The sequence below is a fragment of the Daucus carota genome, chromosome 8 (assembly GCF_001625215.2).
Source record: "Daucus carota subsp. sativus chromosome 8, DH1 v3.0, whole genome shotgun sequence".
Classification (NCBI taxonomy): Eukaryota; Viridiplantae; Streptophyta; class Magnoliopsida; order Apiales; family Apiaceae; genus Daucus; species Daucus carota.
Window position 1 is genome coordinate 27,069,541 of NC_030388.2, and position 23,814 is coordinate 27,093,354.

At 34.9% G+C, this 23,814-nt stretch overlaps 4 protein-coding genes across 8 annotated transcripts; 1 reads left to right on the forward strand and 3 right to left on the reverse strand.

Annotated features, from left to right (window-relative positions):
- Window positions 1–3,371: 3,371 nt before the first annotated feature.
- LOC108199843 (receptor-like protein kinase ANXUR1) lies at window positions 3,372–7,974 on the reverse strand. Of its 4 annotated transcripts, none has more exons than XM_064083495.1 (7): window positions 7,859–7,974; window positions 5,450–6,514; window positions 4,791–5,131; window positions 4,461–4,596; window positions 4,152–4,288; window positions 3,894–4,038; window positions 3,372–3,822 (listed from the first exon to the last, which is right to left on the reverse strand). In XM_064083495.1, the coding sequence occupies exons 1-7, from the start codon at window positions 7,872–7,874 to the stop codon at window positions 3,494–3,496; spliced, it is 2,169 nt and encodes a 722-aa protein (XP_063939565.1). In that variant the 5' UTR covers window positions 7,875–7,974; the 3' UTR covers window positions 3,372–3,493. The 4 variants fall into 4 exon arrangements, with proteins under 4 accessions (XP_063939565.1, XP_063939564.1, XP_017223327.1 ...); XM_064083494.1 differs by lacking the exon at window positions 7,859–7,974 and adding an exon at window positions 7,036–7,339; XM_017367838.2 differs by lacking the exon at window positions 7,859–7,974 and having other exon boundaries at window positions 5,450–7,339.
- On the reverse strand, window positions 7,663–11,194 carry LOC108199844 (receptor like protein kinase S.2-like). Of its 2 annotated transcripts, none has more exons than XM_064083497.1 (6): window positions 9,811–11,194; window positions 9,382–9,728; window positions 9,021–9,156; window positions 8,757–8,893; window positions 8,514–8,658; window positions 7,663–8,208 (listed from the first exon to the last, which is right to left on the reverse strand). In XM_064083497.1, exons 1-6 carry the CDS (start codon window positions 11,093–11,095, stop codon window positions 7,880–7,882), a joined length of 2,379 nt encoding a protein of 792 aa, XP_063939567.1. In that variant the 5' UTR covers window positions 11,096–11,194; the 3' UTR covers window positions 7,663–7,879. The 2 variants fall into 2 exon arrangements, with proteins under 2 accessions (XP_063939567.1, XP_017223328.1); XM_017367839.2 differs by having other exon boundaries at window positions 9,021–9,159; window positions 9,811–11,193.
- Window positions 11,195–11,845: 651 nt separating this feature from the next.
- LOC108197581 (E3 ubiquitin-protein ligase RHF1A-like) lies at window positions 11,846–16,965 on the reverse strand. Its single transcript, XM_017365233.2, has 8 exons — window positions 16,772–16,965; window positions 16,117–16,163; window positions 15,964–16,026; window positions 15,729–15,807; window positions 15,311–15,618; window positions 14,940–15,035; window positions 14,534–14,855; window positions 11,846–12,266 (listed from the first exon to the last, which is right to left on the reverse strand). The coding sequence occupies exons 1-8, from the start codon at window positions 16,889–16,891 to the stop codon at window positions 12,255–12,257; spliced, it is 1,047 nt and encodes a 348-aa protein (XP_017220722.1). The 5' UTR covers window positions 16,892–16,965; the 3' UTR covers window positions 11,846–12,254.
- A 2,065-nt stretch (window positions 16,966–19,030) lies between these two features.
- LOC108197054 (DEAD-box ATP-dependent RNA helicase 58, chloroplastic) lies at window positions 19,031–23,316 on the forward strand. Its single transcript, XM_017364531.2, has 10 exons — window positions 19,031–19,400; window positions 19,764–19,857; window positions 20,378–20,491; window positions 20,592–20,714; window positions 21,113–21,217; window positions 21,781–21,936; window positions 22,046–22,114; window positions 22,313–22,402; window positions 22,517–22,657; window positions 22,780–23,316. Exons 1-10 carry the CDS (start codon window positions 19,138–19,140, stop codon window positions 23,041–23,043), a joined length of 1,419 nt encoding a protein of 472 aa, XP_017220020.1. The 5' UTR covers window positions 19,031–19,137; the 3' UTR covers window positions 23,044–23,316.
- Window positions 23,317–23,814: the final 498 nt, after the last annotated feature.

A 23,814-nucleotide genomic window follows, 5' to 3' on the forward strand; every position in this document is an offset into this window, starting at 1 on the left:
TTGGCTATATATCTTTTGATGACATGATAAAGTTATCTTTATCTAGTGCAAACAATCAAAGATATAGACAGAGTAAATTAGAAGACCTTATAACTCTTAATTATATCGATTAACTTTTCATGTTTTAACTCGACCAATTTAACAATCAAAATATTCGTTACATACTTAGTAACTCTCATACCAAAATAAATGATTGTGAATTGTCAAGTTTACCCCTCCGTTATGTAACATTTTATCACTTTATATCGGTTTGAGAGATAATTGTTAGATAACACATATTTGGAGGGTTAAATCGCCTAATTAAAATATTGAGGTCGTATCGGTACACCCCACCAAATACAGAGAGTTAAAAGAATATTAAACAGTTTCAAAAATTATAATAGTAATTTTTATGCTAGCACAATGCGGTTGCGGTTTGAATAATAATTAACAATTATTTGAAGAGACATACTAAATATATTAGTAGTAGTAGTAGTAGTAGTAGTAGTAATATGAGTACTAAGAAACATATTATAATAATATAATCATTTCATACAAATTGAGTATAATAATAATGCGAGATTTATAGATTTCATTATCTCTTTGGTGTAGATTTTTAATTTTTTTTGACTTATTATAATTTTGAGTTACCTTCCTTATTTCTTAAGAATCTCTATAATATCTTTATATATTTATTTTTTTAATTATTAGTTTGTTGGTTTTTCTTTTATGTTGGTTTTAATCGATTTTATTATATTTGTTTATATAAACTTCTTACGTTCTTGTATTTATATTGTATTTTTTCAGGGTACTTGACATGAATAAAGGATGAAAAGTAGAACCAGACCTCCTATGGATGTTTTCTTATCGAACATTAAAGATTTATTGTCTAAGTGTCCCCGGTTATCTTGCATGTCCGAGGGTTAGATGGTAAACTTTCATGAACGAAAGGAACTCTTGGCTGCGGCTATTGTATTATGATACAATTCGTTTATACGGGAAATTAAGTATCTTGTGGCAAAAAAAAAAAAAAATAATAATGCGAGATTTATCAAATACTACCTCCATCCCAAATTAGATGAGCTCATTGACTTCGAGCACGCACTTTAAAGTCCATTGACCGCATAGCTACATTACTTATTTTTGAAATTTTATTTTTGCAAATAAAAATTTAAATATGAAATTTTCATTTACAAAAGAAATTTTTTTTAAAAAAAATTCGGAACTATACGGTCAATGTACTTTAAGTTACGTGCCCAAAGTCAACTAGTTCATCTAATTTGGGATGGAGGGAGTAATAATTAACAAATATGTACATAAGATAATTATAAATAATATATATAGATATATAATATATTTTTATTTGATAGTTATTAATATATTTATATGTGTATAATATTGTGGTGTGGTGTTGGTTGAATTATACTAGTAATATGTCAAACCGCAACCGACACCACACCGTGCGGTTTGTGAAAAGTTCAAACTGCAATCATATCACGAAAATTAAAAATCGCATTTCGTGGTACAGTGCGGATGATTTTATACGATTTCAGCGGATTTTGATTACCTCTCAGATTTGAAGAATGAGTTGGAGACGTTTGGATTAAAGTTGTGAATGAGAATGAGAAATAGAGATAGGGATACAGAAATGAGGATTAACTGGAAATGAAAATGATATGGAAACACAACAAGAGTGGATTTGAGTTCTCATTCCATGTAACTAATAACTAATCCAAACAGTTATATATGAGATTGAGGTTCCGTTTCTTTATCAAGTATGAATCAAACACACCACGTTTTTTATGCATTTTCATCATAACCCGAAAACTTCATCTTTGAAAACTGTTGCTTGCATGTCCACCGGACAGGATTTTTAAGCGAGCTCATTCTTATATCATAAATCTTCTCCCATCCCGTCAAAGCAGGAGTCATCTTTAAATAGTCCTGTACAGAATTGATTGCAGGGACAGGCCGCCCGGCTGAGATTTGCAAGAACTCTAGGTTCCGTTTTAGCAATCTAGCAAGCACCGCCTTCATAAATGGCTTAATCAAGGGATGAGTCTGTAGACCAAAAGTCAGCGTCTACCATTTTTGTTGTACTTCATTTTCTTCCTCATTTGAGATGTCACCTGATTCAATTTGGTCAGCATTTCACACTGGGGATCATATGTTTAATCCGGAAAGTAATCTTAAATGCTACTCTCTCCGTTTCAATTTACATGTCCAATTTCAAGAAAACTTTTTGTTTCAAATTACTCCACTTCAACTTTCAATGCAAAATCATATTTTCAAAGTCAATTCTACTCCACATATCTCTTATTTATATTTCCTAGATCAATCTCACTCCACATATTTTGATCATTTAATGCAATTAATTTATGAACAACCACTTTTCTTAAACTGTGTGATTTTTTTAAAGTGGACATCTAATTTGAAACGGAGGGAGTCCGTTTATCAACTTCTCCGCTTATATCATGTTTGGTTCCAACCACGTTCAAGATCATCATTCAACAAATTTAGCCATCTCACTTGTAAGAAACCCTCCGAAACTCATTTATAATGCCTCTACATCAGTGTGGTCTGGTGTAGCAAGCTTAAAGTCTATAGTACTCTATTGCTTTATCTCTTATTTTGAATATATGATTGGCTTAATACATTCTCGGCTATCCTTAAATATTTTTATCTGCAGCAATTTCTTCAATATATACAGGCAGATTCCTGTAAGAATTCATCTTGCACAACTGAGAAACCACATCTTCTGCATAATTTGTATTCTTTTATTTGTTTATTTATAAATGACTGACCTTTTGAGTTTAGTAATGTAATAATATTCTGATCTTATGAAAATGTGCTTTTGTTATGATATTGTCCCTTAACTAACGGTTTATTATGCTTACATATCAAGTGCAGAACTAGTACTTTATTTTGTGCACGCGGGAACTGTTTTATAGATATTGTGATGCTTGAAAATGTATATTATTAAAATAAATCAGATAATAAGGGAGGAGATTTTAAAAAACACATTTCATTACAATAAGAGAAGACGGAAAGCTAAAGAGATAAGTCTTACAATTAAAACCAAAAATTAAAAAGCAAAATTATGCTGAACTAGTGAGTCTTCAGTAATTATATATAACAAGTTTTAGATAATTTAACAATCAATATGGAGACCGGTTAGCTAATTAACACGTAAGTCGCTAGTATTGCTTGAACATAAGTTTTTAAAGATGGTATGCATATGTGGTTGAAGGTTCTTAAGTTTTTAAACTATTGTAATTGTACTCCATGACATTTATTTTACTTTATCTTGGCAAATTTGCCTCATTTTCCTTCAAAGAAATTTGTAACAAGATAATGCATTCTGATCTGGAGTGTAAAATTATGAAATATCATTACACAGATAAAATTTGATCTATCCAAACTTAGAAAGCATGTCACAGTATTGAGTAATCTTAAAATCCCCATATCACTCGATGTTTTTTTATCCAAAAAAAAAATATAATCCCCACATCACTCACTGTATAATGGCATTAACTCTTTCTAAGATCTCCAGAACTTGTCTCATTGAGGGTCTTTTTTTAGGGTCAAGATCAAGACATTTCAATGCTAGTGCTGGAACATCTGATAAAATTGAATTTACAACCTTTGGACATGTCTCTCGCTCTAGCAGCTTTGGGTTCACTACTCCCTTAACCTTTCTTTCGCTTGCTAAAATAGGTCTGGCCTTATTCACCAAATTTCTCTTTTTATTCTTCGAGTTCACATCAATCACCCGCCTTCCTGTCAGTATTTCCAATAGCACCACGCCAAATGCATAAACATCGTTCTTTGAGCTCAAATGACCTATTTGGTTGGAGTATGAACATTAGAACTTACTAAATATTATTATTAGCAAGAAAGTAAACAACAGATACCAGCTTTTTTGTATTCCGGAGAAAAATAGCCTTCTGATGCTGCACAATGTTGTGCATTTAGATTAGGAAGGCCTGTTATGAGCGTACCACCATCCTTAGGGCCAAATCTTGCACTTGCACTATAACCAATCCTGGGATTGAAATTCTAGTAATATAATAAATTTCAAAAAGAGAGCATATTAGTAAAGAGCTTTAGCTAGCTTTCAGTGAGTAATTGCTTTAGATTTAGTTATAGTACATAGATTACAAATTATGTACCCAATCCAGCAATATACTAGAGAGTGTAAAGTCGCCATAGATGATATGATCGTCTGAGGAATGGAGAAAATCAAGATATCTAGCTGCTCCTATTAATATTTTGAGCCAAATAACCCAGGAAAGTGATTTCCCCTCATCTGCATTAACATATTTGTAGAAGTACACAGATGAAATGGTTAGGAGAAAATCTACAACATTTTATATATTTAATAAAAATCTTAAATGTATCTTCACTGAAATTAAAACATCTCTAGATATTAAAGGGGATTGTATCTAATCAACATCTGGAAGTCTAAGGGCAGTGCTCACCTTTGTAAGCGTATCTTGTTACGTTTCCCTTCAGTGTGTATTCATAAACAACCAGGAACTCCTGCTGTTCTAAACAGAAGCCCAGAGGCCTAAGAACATATGGATGGTTAAATCTTCCACACAGATCCACCTCGGCCTTCAACCACAAAATTAATGAAACCACAAGTCTCAACAACATATTTTCTCCTTAACATTGAAATATAAAGGTATGTTGCATGAAATAACATAGTTGGATGGATGTAGAAATAGTATCATTCATAACTACCGATAGAAGTGCCTAATGGACGTACTAGAAATAACTTTCTATTATGAAAATTGAAGAGAAAATACCTGCAGAGTTCTAAGTCTTGCATATGAATTGGTTCTCTTAATGCCAACTGCCATTCCAATGCCAATCCTTGATGGAGCAAGCGTGTCTTCGTCAAGCCAACCAATGAAAGCCCTTCCATAGTGATTGTCACCCAATATCATATCTGGAATAAAGCCTCTTGTTGCACTTACCAATTCAGCCAAGCTGAACATCCTTAGATTTGCATTTGCAAATAGGCCCTGTGCATCTGGATAAATGCTTATATTGTTCATCCTCATTCTGTTAAATTCCTCTGTAAAAGTTCCAGCTATTTTCCGGCTCACTCTGCTATCGACCCTACTGTTTTTAGCATTACTATGTACTGAAATAAGATGAGAGGAACTTTAGAAGCTAGGGTATTGAGAACACAGAGTATGCACTGTACACGTCAAAGCAATTAACTTCTGACAGACCAATCCATGGCCGCATATTCATGTTAATTTTGTGAATCTTTCTACACTTATTATCATCCTGCTCTTCTATAATACTCTAGTTATTCCCACAGTCATGATTGTCTTAAGAGAAATGATTCACACTATGAAGTACATGAGTGACTAGTGAGTCCCTGAATGACAACCAATTTGAGTCCAAAAATAAACAAAAAATGCCATTCAATATATTTCAAGGAACGATGACTAACCAGATAATGACTGGATTGAGGCTGAGAGAATCTGGCAGACCTTCTTTGAAAATGTTACCCTTCTACGATTAATCTCAAATGGGTTGACTTGATTCTTACCATATACTACCTCCACTGCTGTGGAACATCGTCCGCTCTCCCCTGCAAAAATTGCCCCCACAACTTGTGTAGAATCTGAATTTCCTTGCAATGCCAGTGCAAACTCAAGAACTACCACAATTTCAGCAATTGTAGGACGGCAACTAGGTCGTGCATATAAACACTGGGATGCAATTTTCACAAAAGCCAATAACGATTTTTTTGAAATTTGCATCTTTAGGTTAGAATCAATAATTTCATTCATTCTACCTTGTTTGATACAATTCTGTGCCCATCCAGCTAAGCCTAATTCCTCATCATCTCGACTAAAATCCACAGCTCTTCTTCCAGACAAAACTTCAAACAGCACAACTCCAAATGAATACACATCTGATTTCCTGGTCAATCTGCCTGTCGTGAAATATGCTGGATCCATATATCCGAAGGTGCCCCTAACAGCTGTACTCCCACAAGTGCATCCCGGAATTGTTGCCACAATCTTGGATATACCAAAATCTGCTATTATAGCTTCCAAATTGTCATCCAACAAGATATTGGTACTTTTCACGTCGCGATGTATGACTCTTTGACTGGTGCTAGTACCAGTGTGAAGGTAGTCCAACCCCTGTGCAGCTCCAATACAAATTTTTAACCGTTGAATCCATGTTAAGCTGTCATAACCTTTCACAAAACTTTCATGCAGATGATCAGATAGAGTGCCTTGGGAAATATATTCAAACACGAGGATCATTTCATGCCCTTCATGACAATAGCCAACAAGAGACACTAAGTGGCTGTGCCTGAAGTTGGAAAGCATCTCAATTTCTGTCCTAAACATTGATCCTACAGCTTGTTTGGAAATGTAACTCAATCTCTTCATTGCAACTGTAGTCGCTCCATCATCAATCACTCCTTTGTAGACTTTCGCGGATCCTCCCTTTCCAATTACACATTCCTCATCAAAGTTATTTGTTGCTAACATAATTTCTGCAAGTGAAAAACGGCGACATATACCCCCTGATGCTAGCAAAAATTTCTGGTCTTCTTCAGTATACTCGGGTTCATGAAGTTCACGGAGCTTGTACACGATGATATTTAATATAGCAAATAAAACTATTGTCAAATTTACAATATTGTAAGTAAAAGTTTGTATCCCCCCTGTACTGAAAACTTTCTCGTTGTCCTGAGAGAACTTAAACTTATCATCTATAAGAGATGACATAGCTGTTATTAATATGGGATGGTGGAGGAGGAACATGAGGATGGTATATACCCATACTTGAGCAAGAGACATGCTTTCTTTGTAGTACTGAATCTATTGGTGTTGAAATTATATGAATTTACTAAGGGAACATAGGCCTGCCCAGGGGCGGATCTAGGAAGAGGCACGGGGGGACCATTCTAAATTTTACAAAATTATACTAAAATTGAAGGGCCGCCTGCCCTTCAATTTTTTAGTTACTCATACTAATGAAGATTAAACTGGTAACTTGTATGTAAAAAATTACCTGATAATGATAGATAGTAGGAGAACATGAATCCTCTCTCCTTGTATAAGAAATTTCAATGACAGGAGTGATCTTTGAATACTCATGTATATAACCTGTGTGGCTGTGCTGCTTCTTCTAGACAGGAAACTAGATTAAGACAATTCAAACAATCCTTGTTGACTATGAGACAAGTCAAGTACTAATATATTCATAGTTATTTCCTCGAAGGGCCAGGCCGCTTGGGTTGAATTGTTGGGTGGTGCCTGGTGGACACCAAGTCCCTCATGTTGACCGCAATCCTATTATGTGCTCTTTTGCGCATTTTCTGCACATATTTAGCTTATCTGAAGTACAGATGCTGAATTTAGTGTGTGTGTGTGTGTGAGGGCGGAGGATAGAAGCCAAGACGATTAATCAAGTATGAAACCACACACATAGGATCGCTGTTGGTGAGGAATCCCTGGAAATATGCTGTGTGTTTGTGTTTTGAGTTGAGGAATGAGAAGAAATTGTTCTACAAATTCAAACATTACTCTGATTCAGTGAACCTTACCAGAACATAGTGCATACTTAATGGCGAATGTTAAAAGAGTGATGTCAAGCCTTAGAGAGAACTTGCATAAAGCTTAGAAGACAGTAGTAAAGAGTAAAAATCAACTTTTATTCAAAATTTATAATGAACTATTTCATACAAGCACTGAAACCAGAAAATGGTAAAAATTGTCAAAAAACCTTTTAAAAGAATTTCATGAGGAGGTAAGTATGCATTCCAAAAATCATAAATCTGTATTTAGTATTACAATCAAATATAAAATAACTACTCTAGAATAAAACTTGTTACCTTCAAGCAAAAACATCCCATTTACTTTATAATGGTATTGAGTTCTTCTAAGATCTCCACAACTTGTCTCATTGAGGGGCGTTTTTCAGGCTCAATATCAAGGCATTTTAATGCCAGTGCTGGAACATCTGATAAAATTGACTGTACTCCCTTTGGACAATACTTCTGCTCTAGCAGCTTCGGGTTTACCACCGTCTTAAACTTTCCTTCGCAGGCTAGATAAGGTCTGGCCTTATCCACCAAATTCATCTTCTTATTCCTTTCATTAACATTGACCACTCTGATTCCTGTCAGTATTTCTAATAACACCACGCCGAAAGCATACACATCGTTCTTTGAGCTCAACCGGCCTGCACGGGGAATTGGAACATTAGCACAGCTTTACTAAGGGGGTGTTTGGTTCATGGTTAATGAGCCCGGTTAACACGAATCAGAACTTCAAACCCATGCATAGGTGTTTGGATTAGTTATTTGGTGCTATGAAATGGGAACCCCAATCTTCTTAGGTGGTTAAATCATGCCCTTCCCACCCTTTGGGTTTCCATATCATTCCCATTCTCGTTAACCCCCATTCCCATTCCTGTTAACCAATCCCAACCTTAATCCAAACAGCCCCTAAAAAATTTATGTTTAAACGAATAAATAAATAACAGACCCGCTTCTCTGTATTCTGGAGATAAATAGCCCTCTGATCCTGGACAATAGTGTTCATCTACACGAGGAATGCCTGTTACAAGCATATCACCATCTGCAGGAGCAAATCTTGCGCCTCCACTAATGTATACCTTTGGATTGAATCCCTAAAATAAAATGGTGATATAAATAGAAGCTATAGCTGGCCTCTTGGAGAGCATTGCTCAAGATACAGTCAACATTACAAAAATGACATATAATGTACCTCGTCCAGCAACACATGAGCCAGCTTAAAGTCGCCATAGATGACATGATCCTCTGAGCAATGGAGAAAAGCAAGATATCGAGCTGCTCCTAACAATATTTTGAGCCAAATAACCCAGGAAAGTGATTTCCCATTTTCTGCAAAAGTAGCATTTGTATATCAAAAGCTCAAAATTATAAAATTCCCCATTAACATATCTCTGGAAATTAAAATTAAGAATGTAAGATGTCACTATCCGGAATTCAACATGTTCTCAGTGCTCACCTTTGTATGCATATCTCTCTAAGTTTCCCTTTGTTGAGTATTCAAAACAAAGCAGGAACTCCTGGCCTTCTAAACAGAATCCTAAAAGCTTAACAAGATTCGGATGAGAATATCTTCCACACAGATCCACCTCCATCTCCTTCCACAAAATTCAAAAAAGCAAAATCTCAACGATACTTATTACTTTAAATTTGAGAATGCGAAGGATAGTGCCCTGTGACACATAATTAAATGGACGTAGAAATAGTAATACCTGCAGAATACTACTAGAAATTACTCATGGCCGCGATAAAGTTTAAATGGATATTAATCATCTTCAAGGTTATGCGACAATCAGCCGGAAATTTACAACTGAAAGTACCTGCATAGCTCTAAATATGTCGAGATTATATCTTCTAATGACAACTGCCATTCCAGTGCCAGTACTTGAGGGGGCATACGTGTCTTCGTCAAGCCAACCAATATAAAACCTTCCACGTTTTCCAGTAGCCAACAGCATATCTGGACTAAAGCCTCTAGTTGCGCTACACAATTCAGCTAAGTTGAACCTCCTTACGTTTGCAGTCATCATGAGGCCCTTTGCCTCTGGATAAACGTCAATTTTGTTTGTTTCTAGCCATGCGCGAATTTTGTTCAGTCTCACTCGGTTACTGAACACACTGTTTTTGCTTCTGTTGTAGCTGGAATTTTTTGCATTACTACTATGCACTGAAAAAGAGGAGAGAACTTTTAGATGGAAGTGTATATTTCTTCAAGAAACACGCACACACACAACACGATCCAGACTAACCAGATAATGCTCGTATAGGAGTTGAAAGTATCTGGAAGACCTTCCTTGAGAACGTTATCCTAGTCCGATTCATCTCAAACGGCTTCATTTGATGTGCGCCATACACTACCTCCACTGCTGTAGAATTCTGTACACTATCACTAGGAATTGCCCCAACAACACGACTAGAATCTGGACTCTCTTGCAATGCCAATGAGAACTCAAGAACTACCACAACTTCGGCCATCGTTGGTCTGCAACTGGGCTTCCTATCTAGGCATCGGTATGCAATTTTCACGAAAGCCAATAAAGAATTTTCTGAAATTTGCGTCTCCAGATTAGCATCAATGATCTCACTTATCCTTCCCTCATTGACACAGTTTTGTGCCCATCCAGCTAAACCCGATTGCTCATCATCGCGACTTAAATCCACTGCTCTTCTACCAGACAAAACTTCAAACAACACAACTCCAAACGCATACACATCTGATTTCCGTGTCAATCTGCCAGTCGAAAAATATGCTGGATCCATATACCCGAATGTGCCCCTGACAGCAGTACTCACACAAGAGCATCCCTGATTCAATTCGGCAATCTTGGAAATTCCAAAATCTGCAATTTTAGCTTCCAAGTTGTCATCCAACAAAATATTCGTACTCTTCACATCACGGTGTATCACTCTTTGATGAGTGCTCGTACCCGTGTGAAGGTAGTTCAAGCCCTGCGCGGCTCCAATACATATCCTTAACCGCTGAATCCATGACAAGGAGTCATAACCTTTTTCAAAACTCCGATGCAGGTGATCAGACAGTGTACCACTGGGAATATACTCAAACACAAGGATCATTTCACGCGATTCATCACAATAACCAATAAGGGACACCAATTGACTGTGCCTGAACCTGGAAAGCATCTCAATTTCGGTTGAGAACACTGAGCCTCCAGCTTCTTTGGAAACAAAACTCAATCTCTTTATAGCAACTGGAGTTTCTCCATTATCAATCATTCCTTTGTAGACTTTCGCAGAGCCTCCCTTTCCTATCAGATACTTGCTGTCAAAGTTGTGCGTCGCACACAAAATCTCATCAAGGGAAAAGCGACGACATAGTTGCCCTGGTGACATCAAAACCATCTTGTCTTTCCCATCATACTTAGCTTCATCAAGTTCACGGAGCTTGTAGGCTATGATATCCAATATAGCAAGTACTAAAATCACCAAATTTACAATATCACAGCTAAAGGCTCGTGTCTCGGACGCTTTGTTGTCCATGAAAATGGTGTAAATCCAAAGGTGAGCAAAGAACATGTTCCAGCTTACTATTGTTTATGAAAATACTTGAGGTTTTGACATAAAACAAGCTCATATAAGAGATGAAAACAAATAATTTCTTATTAATCTTTAATTTATTTGATAAGAGTTAAATATGCATTATTTTGTCCCAAAATGTGTAGCTTCACTGCACTATCTGAAATTAGGTAAACACATTATCAGATTTGTCAAAGTCAATATTGGTGCCCTTGAATCATTCTACTCATAAACAAGGGGAAGTAGAAATTGTAAAGAACTGAGGTGACAATGATAGATAGAAGGAAAACAGTCTACTGCAACTGAGAAAATGTTGTAGGAAGATTGAGATAAGTAAGTTCACATCATACTTATAAGCTTGTAGAGCAGTATCTGTCCCGATAAATCTGGGAAGGAGCGATAATCGAATCCAGAAACTGTGACGATAGAGAATAAACTCTTACCATTGGGGTCTAGGTTTTACAGCATGTCATTACAAAATGCATGTCCGTTAACCGATATAGCGACCCTCAATTATATAGTTTGCTAGAGCTATATGATATATTTTGATTGGTTAAATCCTTGAACATGCAACTTTTCCTTAATAAGCATATATTTTACATTTTTACCTGTAAAAAGGAAACACTCTACAGTACTATAGTAGAGACGATGCTCAAAAATAACTCATCATCGGATTCTGAGCATAAACCAATCAAATCAACAGGAATTTAGTTTAATTGGTTTAATCCTTATAACAGTTAAACATGCATATCATCTTTCAACAGGCTAGTATTATGTAGCTCCTTACATCTCAGAACGTAAATTTTGAAACAGAAGTAAACACACACATGGGTCTTTTAGAGATAGATAATAGGCTAAGATGTTATCTGTGAGTTCTCCTTCCTCTTCAAACCCTCCCACATGGGGTATGCTCTTATTAAGTTACACATACAGTTCTTTAACACTGATCAGACCTACAGACTCAGTATCAAATTTCATAGAAATTGAATATAGTTCTTTTGTTGCTAATTAAGTATCGCAGGACGCGAGCCAACCATCTGTTGAGGTGATCACAGATAAATTTTCTCAGGACCGTCACTTGCACAAAGGAGCTTCGGTGCTGTAGATAAACACAAAACTGAAAGTAGATTCTCCACATGGACCACATCAATCTCAAGCATCAGTTTTTAATCTGTAAGAGAATCAAAACAATGGTAATGCAATTAATGAGGCAACACTAGGGAAGTCAATTAATATATGATATCATACATTCATGAATAGATATTATTGACAGGTAAAGATGTCTATGCACTTCAAGGCACAACAAGGCATATCATTGATTGACTCTTAAACTTCAAAAATACAACCTACTAACTGAATCAAGGCAGACAACAGCAAGAAAGCTAATGAGTATCTAATAATAATATTACTTTTCCCAGTTTTATGAAAAGCTTCTATAGTTGAAATTTTCTGCCAAAAGATTCTTGATATAAAGTATGAACCTGGATGGCTATATAGCTTAACAATTTCCACGGTTTATATCAATCATTATCATTTTTCGCTCACAATACATCAACTCACCAATAATGCAAAATTTGAGATACTTCTACTAGTTAGCTCCTTTATTTTTTACTAGTTTTTTAATTCCATTTTAAACACTCTAATTAAACTCATTTATTAAAAGATAGATGTATTCATTCTTTGCGACTCGAGTAGTATAAAATCAATATGTTAGAATAAATGCAGGTTCCACCAATATTTATGATGCAGGACAATGGGTCAAAAGCCAAAAGAAAGTATTTGGGGGCAATATTTTATGGCCTTGGAAGCCCATTTATTAAAATATTTCAAAGCAGGTTCGATTATATTATTATTGATAATATGTTTAGAGTTTTAGTTTAATTGAGAAAGAAGATTATTATATAGAGGAGGCTGATTAATATATGTAGGAGTCTGATTATTGATCTGAATTTTTTTAATTTTCTCTTACGAGAGAATCTCCCCCAAACCCTAATTTAGCCCGCATCCCCCATCAAGTGGTCAAGTGGTATCAAAGCTAGTTTACGTGCATCTCCTACATCAATTTACCTGCTTCAATTTACACTAATATCCATAATAGTGCCATTGTGAGGAAATATATATCATATCATTTACGTAGGGGAACATATATAGCAGGTGTGGTCACCCTCAAAACAAAGTCAAGTTACCAGAGTTATATTCTATGTTTACTCATTGAGGACATTCAGACAAGCTAAAGCACTTAGGCTTATGCCAACTGTTGTAGTGTTGTCTAATGTAATGGTATCTGAGTTCAAAGTATCACCACACAACAAACCACTCCTTATTTTCCCTTCCTAACCACCCCAACTTGTTCTCTGGTTACTCACCTTGTCCTGTCTAGACAGTCTAGTCGAGATTTAAATACTCCTCAGCAAAGTGCTACATCCTCACAAGCAATAAGTATCAAAAAACTTGTCGCGAATATGAGAATTTAATGGTTTTTGTATTTTGTCAATATAATTGCTAAAGTTATACATGGCAGATCAGAAGTTTTTATCTGTATAAAGAGCCAGACCTTCACCATTACCAACTTATTCCCCTCCCCACTTGAGATTAACATCTAACAGAAAACATAATTAAAAGTATTAGCAACAGCAACCAGGTTTTAGGGTTCTCATATCTTTCACAGGTGATACGTATCCCCCTCCACCCAGTATAGCTTTTAATAGATTAAAAAGGATGGTAATTGGCATTTAATAATACTTATGCCTTTAGTCTAACCTTTAATAGTTTAACTGCAAAAAGAGTGTAACTAGCGTTCTCATTGTACGACTATGAACACATAGGTTAGATATAGATCATCAACATTAAACAAAGTGCCATAAAATTTGCACGTAACGAGCTGGTTTAGCATGTGAGAAACAAAAATAAGACTCAGAACACTCCTTTTCTTTTTTCTTTACTTTAAATTTTTCATGAGGAGGATCCTTAAAACTTTTTTGAATTAGAATGGGAACTAGAAGAATCTTTTACAATGTCAATTGGGCTCATTCTTATCCTCACAATGTTTTTCATCTTACAATTATGTCTATTTAACTTGGATCAATACCCTAATAAATTTTGCCAAAATAGTTTAAAGAATGCTACATACTGTTAAACTTGCTTTTGTAAATTCAATGCAAGATATAAATTTTAAAAACCGGGAAAAACTGACTTTTCAAGGCCAAAATGGGCAATACATCTTGATGGGATGTTAAATTTGGTCATTAGGTGCAAAGAGCGCACACTAACGAAGAAATGTGCAGAAGTTTACACTAATTAAATTGAAGGTTCTAGTAAAAACATGTGGACGCAGGAAGACACAAACATAAAGTGAAGAATTTCAAAAAAAAAATAAAAATTTCCTGCTATTTTGAGAGTTTAAAGATATCATCCTTTAAGAATATATTTTCAACAAACCTGTAGTGAAACTGCAGGGCGGACTTCAATTGGATCTGAACTAACGTCATCAGTAGTCTCTCTGGTGGTTTCATGATGAGATTGATCTACACCTTTGCCTTTAGAAGTCAAGTTTGTGATTCCACCATCATTTTTTGATGAAGGAGCAGGCGCTCCTGTTCTTTTAGAGGCAAAATCTAGGCGCTCGATCATCCTCGCAACACCAGCTATACCTGCACTCATCTCACGATGAACTTCTCTGCTCAGTTCCTTAACTGAGCTATTGCGAGCAAACAATTTTTCCTTAAAACCCCGTGTGCCTTTTGAGAATGAGTCCTTATACCTGCATAGATATATACATGCATCATAAAAAGGACAAATAATTTAATTTAAACGGAAAAAAAAGAAAAGAAAAGAGTTTCAATACCTGGCTGAGGCAGCAGATATTTTAGATTTAATAGTCTCCGGAAAACTGATGGACTCTGAAATGTTTGAATTTGGAGGACTACCAGGTGGTTGCTGTCTAAGAAAATAGTAAAGCAAAGAAACATTTAAGCACTGAACACAAAATACAAAGAGAGAAAAAAAGTAAGGGGCAAAGAAAGTTGCAACATTGTGCAACAAAGATTGCAATGTTGTCAACAATCGTTATTTACAAATAATTTTCTGCAATCATATGACATTGACAGCAATTATAGTGCTAGCCAGGGCAGGAAGATTACTATTTCAGTCATTTAGCATATAAACTCAAATATTAATTTTCTCTTATTATTAAATTACAACAGCAGAGGCAGATACCTGGGCTCAACTGTAGCATCTCTGGTGTCAATAGTATGAGAAACAACATTCCCAACTGACGAGGACATGTTTGGTGGAGTTGGATCTATAAAAAAAGTTGACGGGATATATACTTCTGAATTAACTTGTGATGGCTCACTGCCAAAATATTGAAACTCCTCTCGTGCCGAGAGATGGACTTGTGATGGACCTGTTCCAGCAGACCTCTGTCTTCGTCTTCTGTTAGCATGACGAAGTCTGCTTGCTGCAGCAGCAAAATTTCTAATAATATGCTCATCAAATTCAGAAGCATCCACGTATGGAGAATCCTGAAAGTAACATTCAAAGCCAGCATGCTATGAAAAACTGAACTTTCAAATATGAAAAATAATACTAAACACTTTATTTTGGAGGATAACCCCCTCTAGCCATGGCTGACCTCATGTTCATTAATCTGGGGAGCCTCGAGTCTTGATCTCAGGATCCTCTCATTTTCCACTGCATCTAAAAGTTCTTGGCTACAAATTAAAATTCAAATATAAGATACTAATATAAAAAAAGTACCAAGAAATAAAGATTAATCAGAATAAAGATCACACAACTATATTATCAATGAAAATGATAAGAATGAAGATTATCACGTATGTGTGCGTGTGTTATTAGGAGAAATCTACCTTGCCGGATCCTTCAAGGAAAGAATCTGCCAGCAAATTGGGCATTCTTTACTTCTTTGTGACCTGTAAAAACCTCTTTAAAACAAACAAACAAACACCACAAGAAAGAAGGGAACTTCAAGAGAAGAGTAACATAACAAGTAATTAACCTACCATTCAAGAATGCACTGGAGATGATACTCATGCTTGCAGTTCGTCACCTATTAACATCAAATGCAAAAACATCAATCCTGAATGGAACTCTCGAGGACTTAAAACTGATCATAATACATTCACATTTACACTGCATACACAAACATTTTTCATCTTATTTCATAAAATAAATCTCAATAATTATCAACATAAACATACACAAGCAGCCGAAGAAATATATTCAGTATTGACAGGCGCAAACACCCAATTCGCACTCATCTTCAACTCATCAATTTCTTTACAAGCCCGTAATTAAAAAGAAACTCAATTTAATTCACTTAAAAAATTTCATCAAAAAAAACAGAATTCGACCTACAAAAGATCGAATTTCGCAAGCTGTGCAATCACGCATTCAACCATTCTGCTCTAACTAAACGCATATATTTTCCTAGAAATCGCTCAAATAAGTATTATTTAAAAAAATAAAAACTAACACTGATATGAAAATCAGTAGACAATCCCAGTGGCTCAAAAATCACAAATTATAAAATCAAATACTTACATATAATTATATAAATGAATTAATCATCGTGTAACTATTTTTCTACTGCATTAAAATGTGTCTAACAGAACTCAAATAAAAACATACAATAATTATTTTTAAATATGGACTTACAGAGGGAGGATCATGAGTGAAATTGAAAGGCTCGAGACAGATACTGCAGACATCATCGCCGGCAATGTCGTCGGCGGCGGAGGATATGATCGGGGGCGGCGAAGAAATAGAATCGGACATGGGAGAGTAGTTACGCACTCGCTTGAGCACTTTTGGAATCTGTTTTGTCTTCACAACACAAAAGTTAAGGGGGAAAGAGAATGAGCAACCTATATAAAGCCTGATTATAATACTCCCTCCGTCTCCTTTTACTTGTCCCTTTTGAAAAAATAACGCATCTTAAGAAAATGTTAGGTGAATATCTTGTTTTCATACATATCCCTAATAAATGTAATGAATTAGATAGAGTTAGTATATATATATGCTAGTCAAACATTGGAAGTTGTTACATTTTGAAAAAACATACAAAAAGTTGCTTTGAAAAGAGAAGTGGACAAGTAATTTGGGACAAATTTTTTTTTCAAAAGGGACATGTAAAAAGGGACGGAGGGAGTATATCTTTTGGTTATATATGTAAGGAAATACTATAATTTATACTAATTCGGTATAATTTTAAGTTTAAAAAAAAATCGATATAATTTTATAGATTATTTTAGTTTTCTTCAATTTTAAATAAAGATATTATTATAAATAAAAATTTAAACATAAATTATAAAATTATATTCTAATATAATTTAGAATGTTTTTAATAAAAAAAATGGCCTGACAAAAGATGTATCAATCACTCGATTATTTTGTAGATATAATAAGAAAGTTAATTTCAGGTTTTTCTAATATGTGCTTGTCGCATATAATAGTTATTTTTTTAGGTGAAATTTTTTATTGTTAAAATTTTTTATCTCCGTTCATTATTAACGAAATCGATGTAAATAAAATCTACGGTCTAAATAAAGTTGATTGTTATTATTTGAAACTGACAAATACTAGGAAATTAGTTAATTTAATATACTGCTCTGTGTTTTTATTCTGGCGGTGGAAGATGATAATTATGTTTATGACTTTGAGCGGGTAAAAGGTCAAAAGAAGGGAATAGAAAATACGGTAACACACATGGAGGATGAGCGGAGTTTGGCTGTGGAATTGATCAACTTGTAGACTTGTGTTTTGTCTTTAACCTTTGAACTCGGTGAGAACAATATCCTATCTTTTATTTACGATTTTAAATCATCAAATTCTTGTAGATATTTACTTGTAGAAAATAATATTCAATGATGATCGTAAGAGATTTTTACGAATCAATACTAGTTGAAATTTTTAACAAATAAATGTAACACTATGTACCTGATTCTAATTTTAATAATCTTTTATAATTTAATAATAACTAATGAATTTTAATAGATTAAATGTGATAGTATTAGTTAACAATACAACTAGAGAAATGTTATATTCAGAGCAATCTTTTAATATCCAGAGCAATTTGTAAAAATTTGTATCGAAAGTGTATGATTTGTGTAGATGCAAGGGGAGCTGAGAATTGAATATTAAAAACGTTGCTCTAGATTTAACATTTTCCTACAACTATTGAAAGGATTATAAAAATATACTCCCTCCGTCCCACCCGATTCTTTACAGTTTCCTTATTTGGCCGTCCCACCCATTTCTTTACATCACAAAACTTTCCTAAAATAGTTAATGGGTCCCACCATTTTCCCACTTTTCCTTTCTTTTCACACTACTTTTACTCCACCAACTCTCTTTTATATATTAAAAATCAATGGGTCTCACCACTTCACCCACTTTTCCTTCTCTTTTCCACTACTTTATACATATTTCTAAACCTCCGTGCCCAAACCCAATGTAAAGAATTGGGTGGGACGGAGGGAGTATTGAATATGATCTTTTAATTTTTTAAACATTTCTTAACTGTATTCAAAATAAAACACAGTGATAAGTAGAATACACATATAGTTAATGGGAAAAAATTCAAAAAGTTTAGGTGGATTTAATTTTTTACTAGAAAATATTTTATATGAACAACTCTTATGTGGTGAAATATAAATAAAGAGCTAGCTTTTACCAAATATTTCATCACATTAGAGCATCTCTCATGATCGTAAAAATCAAGAACTGAAATCATTAAGTTGTCCTACTGATCTGATATTAATCAATTTTTTCTACTAAATCAAATAATTAAATGAGAGTATAATCGGTGAATCAGCACAATATTTCATCCAATCAACAGTGAATTCTTTAACAGAACAGGATTCTTTCAGAACACTCTAAACAAGAGAGGGTTGGGCTTTTTTTATTGGATAGCTAAGTCCAGGTGATACTCTTCTCCAACAGGCCCATAATGAAGCTCCGAACGTAACTCATCACTCATCTCCGTACCAAAACCAACCAAACTGTCATTTCTTCATATCGCCATGGCTACTTATCTCCATCTCACTCACCTTCAACATCTCTCCCCAATAACCCCTCAAAACTCTAACTCCCCTCTCGTTTCACCAATCCCGAGGCACTCCATTTCGTTCCTTCACAGCCGTTGGATCAAAACCACACACTCCTTATCTACACGCTCTACCACACGATCGTCTCTCGTATCGGCTGATGTTGTAACGGAGCAGACTAACAAGCCTACTCTCCGGGAGCTCTGTCAAGGTCACGTGCCTGAACACGTGCTGCGCCGGTGCGTTTTTATCGCTTTACGTTTTGAATAATTGAACTGTTCTCGTGGCGCTCGCTTGCTTTCGTTCTCGTTATAATTTAAGCTATAGTTTGTAATTGATGATAAATGTCAAATAAAATCTAATTTGTTGATGTGTTTTTTTTCTGAATTTTTATTGTGATTGATGCTGCTGAAATCTCCAGTGCTAATTAACTTATTGTATTGTACGTTTATCTGCTTAAATTTAGCTGTAATGTTACTCTAGAACATGTAAATTAAATATTTAGTTCGGGTTGTGATTGATAATATTGACATATATAGGTCTTTTTGTGGCTTATTTTTACTTGTGAGTATGCTAAGTTATATATTTATGAATTGTTGCAGCGGGGAAGAGGTCGGATTTGTGCTACCTACGGATGTCCAGGAGCAGGCTCTGCCAATCCTGTTTTCTGGCCGTGATTGTATACTCCATTCGCAGGTCACTATTTTGTCTGAGATCCTTGTTTTATAATAATTTGGAGAGAGTTGTCTGCCAAAATATTGTTCATTCATGTGTTTTGATAGTCACAGAATTTATGCTAAAAAATCCGATGATAATGTTGGCCATATTAAGTAGTATTTGTTATCTCCGAACTTCTTTCGCATGTTCTGATTAGTATGCAGTCATTGGGACGCAGCTTAAGACATATCAACTATCAAGATAAAATAGCTTTATATCTCATTTGTTTCGCACTGGACTTGTATCCCTAATTTTTTTCCGACAATAAAATGTAACTTCATATAGGCCTGGGAAGCAACATATATACTGTAGCACCACGAGGACTGTTTTATGCATCCTCCTTAAGAATCTGGTAGATTGATTATTTTCCAGCTTAACAGTATTGATAAAGATCGAAAAATATAATTTCCGGCTGCTATTGTTCCTGCTCTCTTAAAGTGTGGTGAATTGCTGATGAAGTTTTTATGAATGTTTTGTTTTGCTTTATTTGGATCACTAGACAGGTTCAGGGAAGACCCTGGCCTATCTGCTATTGATATTCTCAGTTTTAAGCACTCGGAGGTCAACTGTGCAAGCACTGATTATTGTGCCCACCAGGGAGCTTGGCATGCAGGTATATATATTATTGTTTTTTTTAATATTAGTGTTGATGAGATATAATCACTGTTCGGACCAAAATTCTTATCTTTTGATGAACTTTCCTGTCAAGTAAGGTTACAAAAGTTGCTCGTACTCTTGCTGCAAAAAGTGGGGAGCCTGGAACTGAAGAGAAACCTTGCACAGTCATGGCTCTTCTTGACGGAGGAACTTTGAGAAGGCACAAGAGTTGGTTGAAGGTAACATTTTTTACTTATGGAATGAACAGATGAGTAATCACTGTCACCATTAGGTGATCAAACACCCCAAGTCCCAACTAGGAATGAATTTTGTAGAAAAATATCCCTTAAAGGCTGATATCACCTCCTATAGAGTTTTCTTTATAGAGATGCACAGAGCATTTGATATCAGTTGTGAGTTATCTCCTGTCAACACATTTATAAAATCAAACACTTTAGGTGATATCAGTGGAATATACTTTTTCTGTTTTTCATGATAATCTATCACTGTGACTGTAGATATGTTTGCTTATATGGACAATGATGATCTTGTTAGACATAAAGCAAGATGACGTGTACCTTTAATGCGTTCCTTTCTATCCTTTTAGCATGTTGCTGACCTTTTTTGTGGAAAACAGGCGGAGCCTCCTACAATAGTGGTTGCAACAATGGGGAGCTTGAGCCAGATGTTAAATAAGAACATTTTAAAGTTAGAATCTATAAGGGTTCTCGTAATCGATGAGGCAAGTTCCCTCTGCTTCTTACTTCTTATGTCTTTTCCGTGTCGTGATAACAGGAAAAAGTGATAACCCTATACTGTATTATTTTTCCGTATAACAACTAGAGTTACAAAGGTCACATATATAGCAGAACATAAGAGAAAGATAATCATGTAAATTACAAAACTTTTGGGGGATTTCAGAGACTAATTATTATGAACAGCTACTTTACAATACGTAATATTTCCGCTAACTATATTATAGCAGCTAAGTTGCAGCATATTACGAGTTCTTTTTGTAACATTGTGCATTTTTCACTGTTAGTACTTTGCAAAGAAGTATATATTTGCATCTATATTAATTCCATTTTTATTTTTGGAAAACACACCATATATCATATATCGGTCTTCTAGTATTATTATAAAGAAATTAAAGGAGCATAAGTAAATATTGACAAATATTTTTTGTTGTGTTGCATTGTACTTGAATATATAGTGACAATCCAATATATGTGGTTTTCCTTGATATCTGAAGAGTGAATGCAGGAAAGCTAATATGTTCTTAATTTTTGCATCCATTTTATTTAGGTCGATTTCATGTTTAATTCTTCAAAACAAATCAGTGCTGTTAGAAAGCTGCTAAATATGTACTCCGCGAACATTCGTCAAACTATTTTTGCCAGTGCATCAGTTCCCCAGCACAACCGGTTCGTGTATGATTGCATACAGCAGAAATGGACCAAGGTTTGCCGATAGAGGTCATATTTTCCTGTCAACCTCAGTATATAGTATACACCATTAGCAACTGCTTGTATATTAAGATATTGTGTTAACCCAATCTTATAACTGACAGGCTGATGTTGCACACGTGCATGTAAATCCCATTGAGCCAATGCCATCACGCTTGCATCATAGATTTGTGGTAAGCACAGTATCCGAGTTTTATTTTTATTAGGTTTTTGTTCTTATAATGCGCATATATATAGAGACATTTCATGATCTCATACCATTACCTTTTATCAAAATTAAATGTTCTAGACGTGGGAAGGATAAAGGATTAATGAGCTTATTGTTAGGATTGACTGTGTAACATTGTGCTAATGTTTTTGTTGGTGTTCAGATATGTGGTAAAAATGAAAGGCATGCAACCTTACTCTCGCTGGTGCAGTCTGACGCACCTCAGTCTGCCATTATATTTGTTGGTGAGCAGGTAAGTGTCACTATGTATTTACATTTCTTATTTCTTACTAGTTTGGTATCGTCTTCTTATTATGACTTATAAGTTATAAGGTGTCCCGTTATTAATATTGAACATGTCATGCAGTCTGAGAAGTCAAAAAAGGCTGGAAATGCTCCACCAATAACCACTTTAATTGACCTTCTGAAGAGTTCACCTGCTGGATGTTCAGAGATTCTACTTTTGGACGAGGATGTAAATTTCAACTCACGAGCAGTGTCATTATCTGTATGTATGAGTCAGTTTTTGGTTTCATGATCGCTGTTTGTTTGTATAAGTACTCTGTGAAAGTCTAGGACTGAGTGAATAGTATAAATTAAGCATTATCTAGCTTTGTTCTTTGAATTCAGGAAATGAGACAAGGTGGTGGTTATCTTCTGGTGGCTACAGATATAGCAGCTAGAGGAGTTGACTTGCCTGAAACAACCCATATATACAACTTTGATCTGCCAAAAGATGCTGTAAGTTATCTCCATCGAGCTGGTAGGACAGGGAGGAAGCCTTTTTCTGATAACAAATGTGTTGTTACAAGCATTTTAACTTCAGAAGAGCAATTCGTGTTGCGGAGATATGAAAATGAGTTGATGTTTCAGTGTGAAGAGTTGTTTTTGTAGATATGATTGTAAATTATTTTGAAATTTTAGATTGAAGCCGGTACGAGCAGTCACAGTTTTCTTTTTCCTACAACAAATGCGCTGTTACAAGAATTTCCAACTTCAGAAGAGCAATTTGTGTTGAGAAGATATGAAAATGAGCTACTGCCTCGGCATGAAGAGTTTGTTATTGTAGATACAGTTGAGAAATTTATATCAAAGTCCTGTTTAGAAACAGTTGTGAATTTCCCTATTAATTTCAATTAAATATATTGTTAGCTTGTTTTTACTGCACTGTAAGTATGGTCCTATGCATTATCTGGAATGTAGTATTATTGTAAATGGGTGGTGAAATGTCTGAATCTTTGGTGGTTGGATATTTGCTATCCAATATAAATTAGACTTTTTCTAAACGGAAAGAGTGGAAAACCATCGAAGTTGGTACAACCAAAAAGAGCATATGCAACTATGTGCTACATACGGCAATTTCAAGTGAATAATATATGCAACAATTTGTTTGAGACCAAAATATATATGCTCAAGTTTTATATAATTAGATGGAAATTATCAACAATCATTTTACAGGAAATTAATTTTTTTTTCATCAAGATCATTTAAGATTTAACTTTACCTTTTCCACGGAAAACCAACAAAATTGCATATATAAATATATATATATATATATATATATATATATATATATATATATATGCTTAAGTTTTACTGTATATAATTAGATACAAATGATAAAAGTAAATTTATAGAAAATTAAATTTATTCTTCATCAAGATC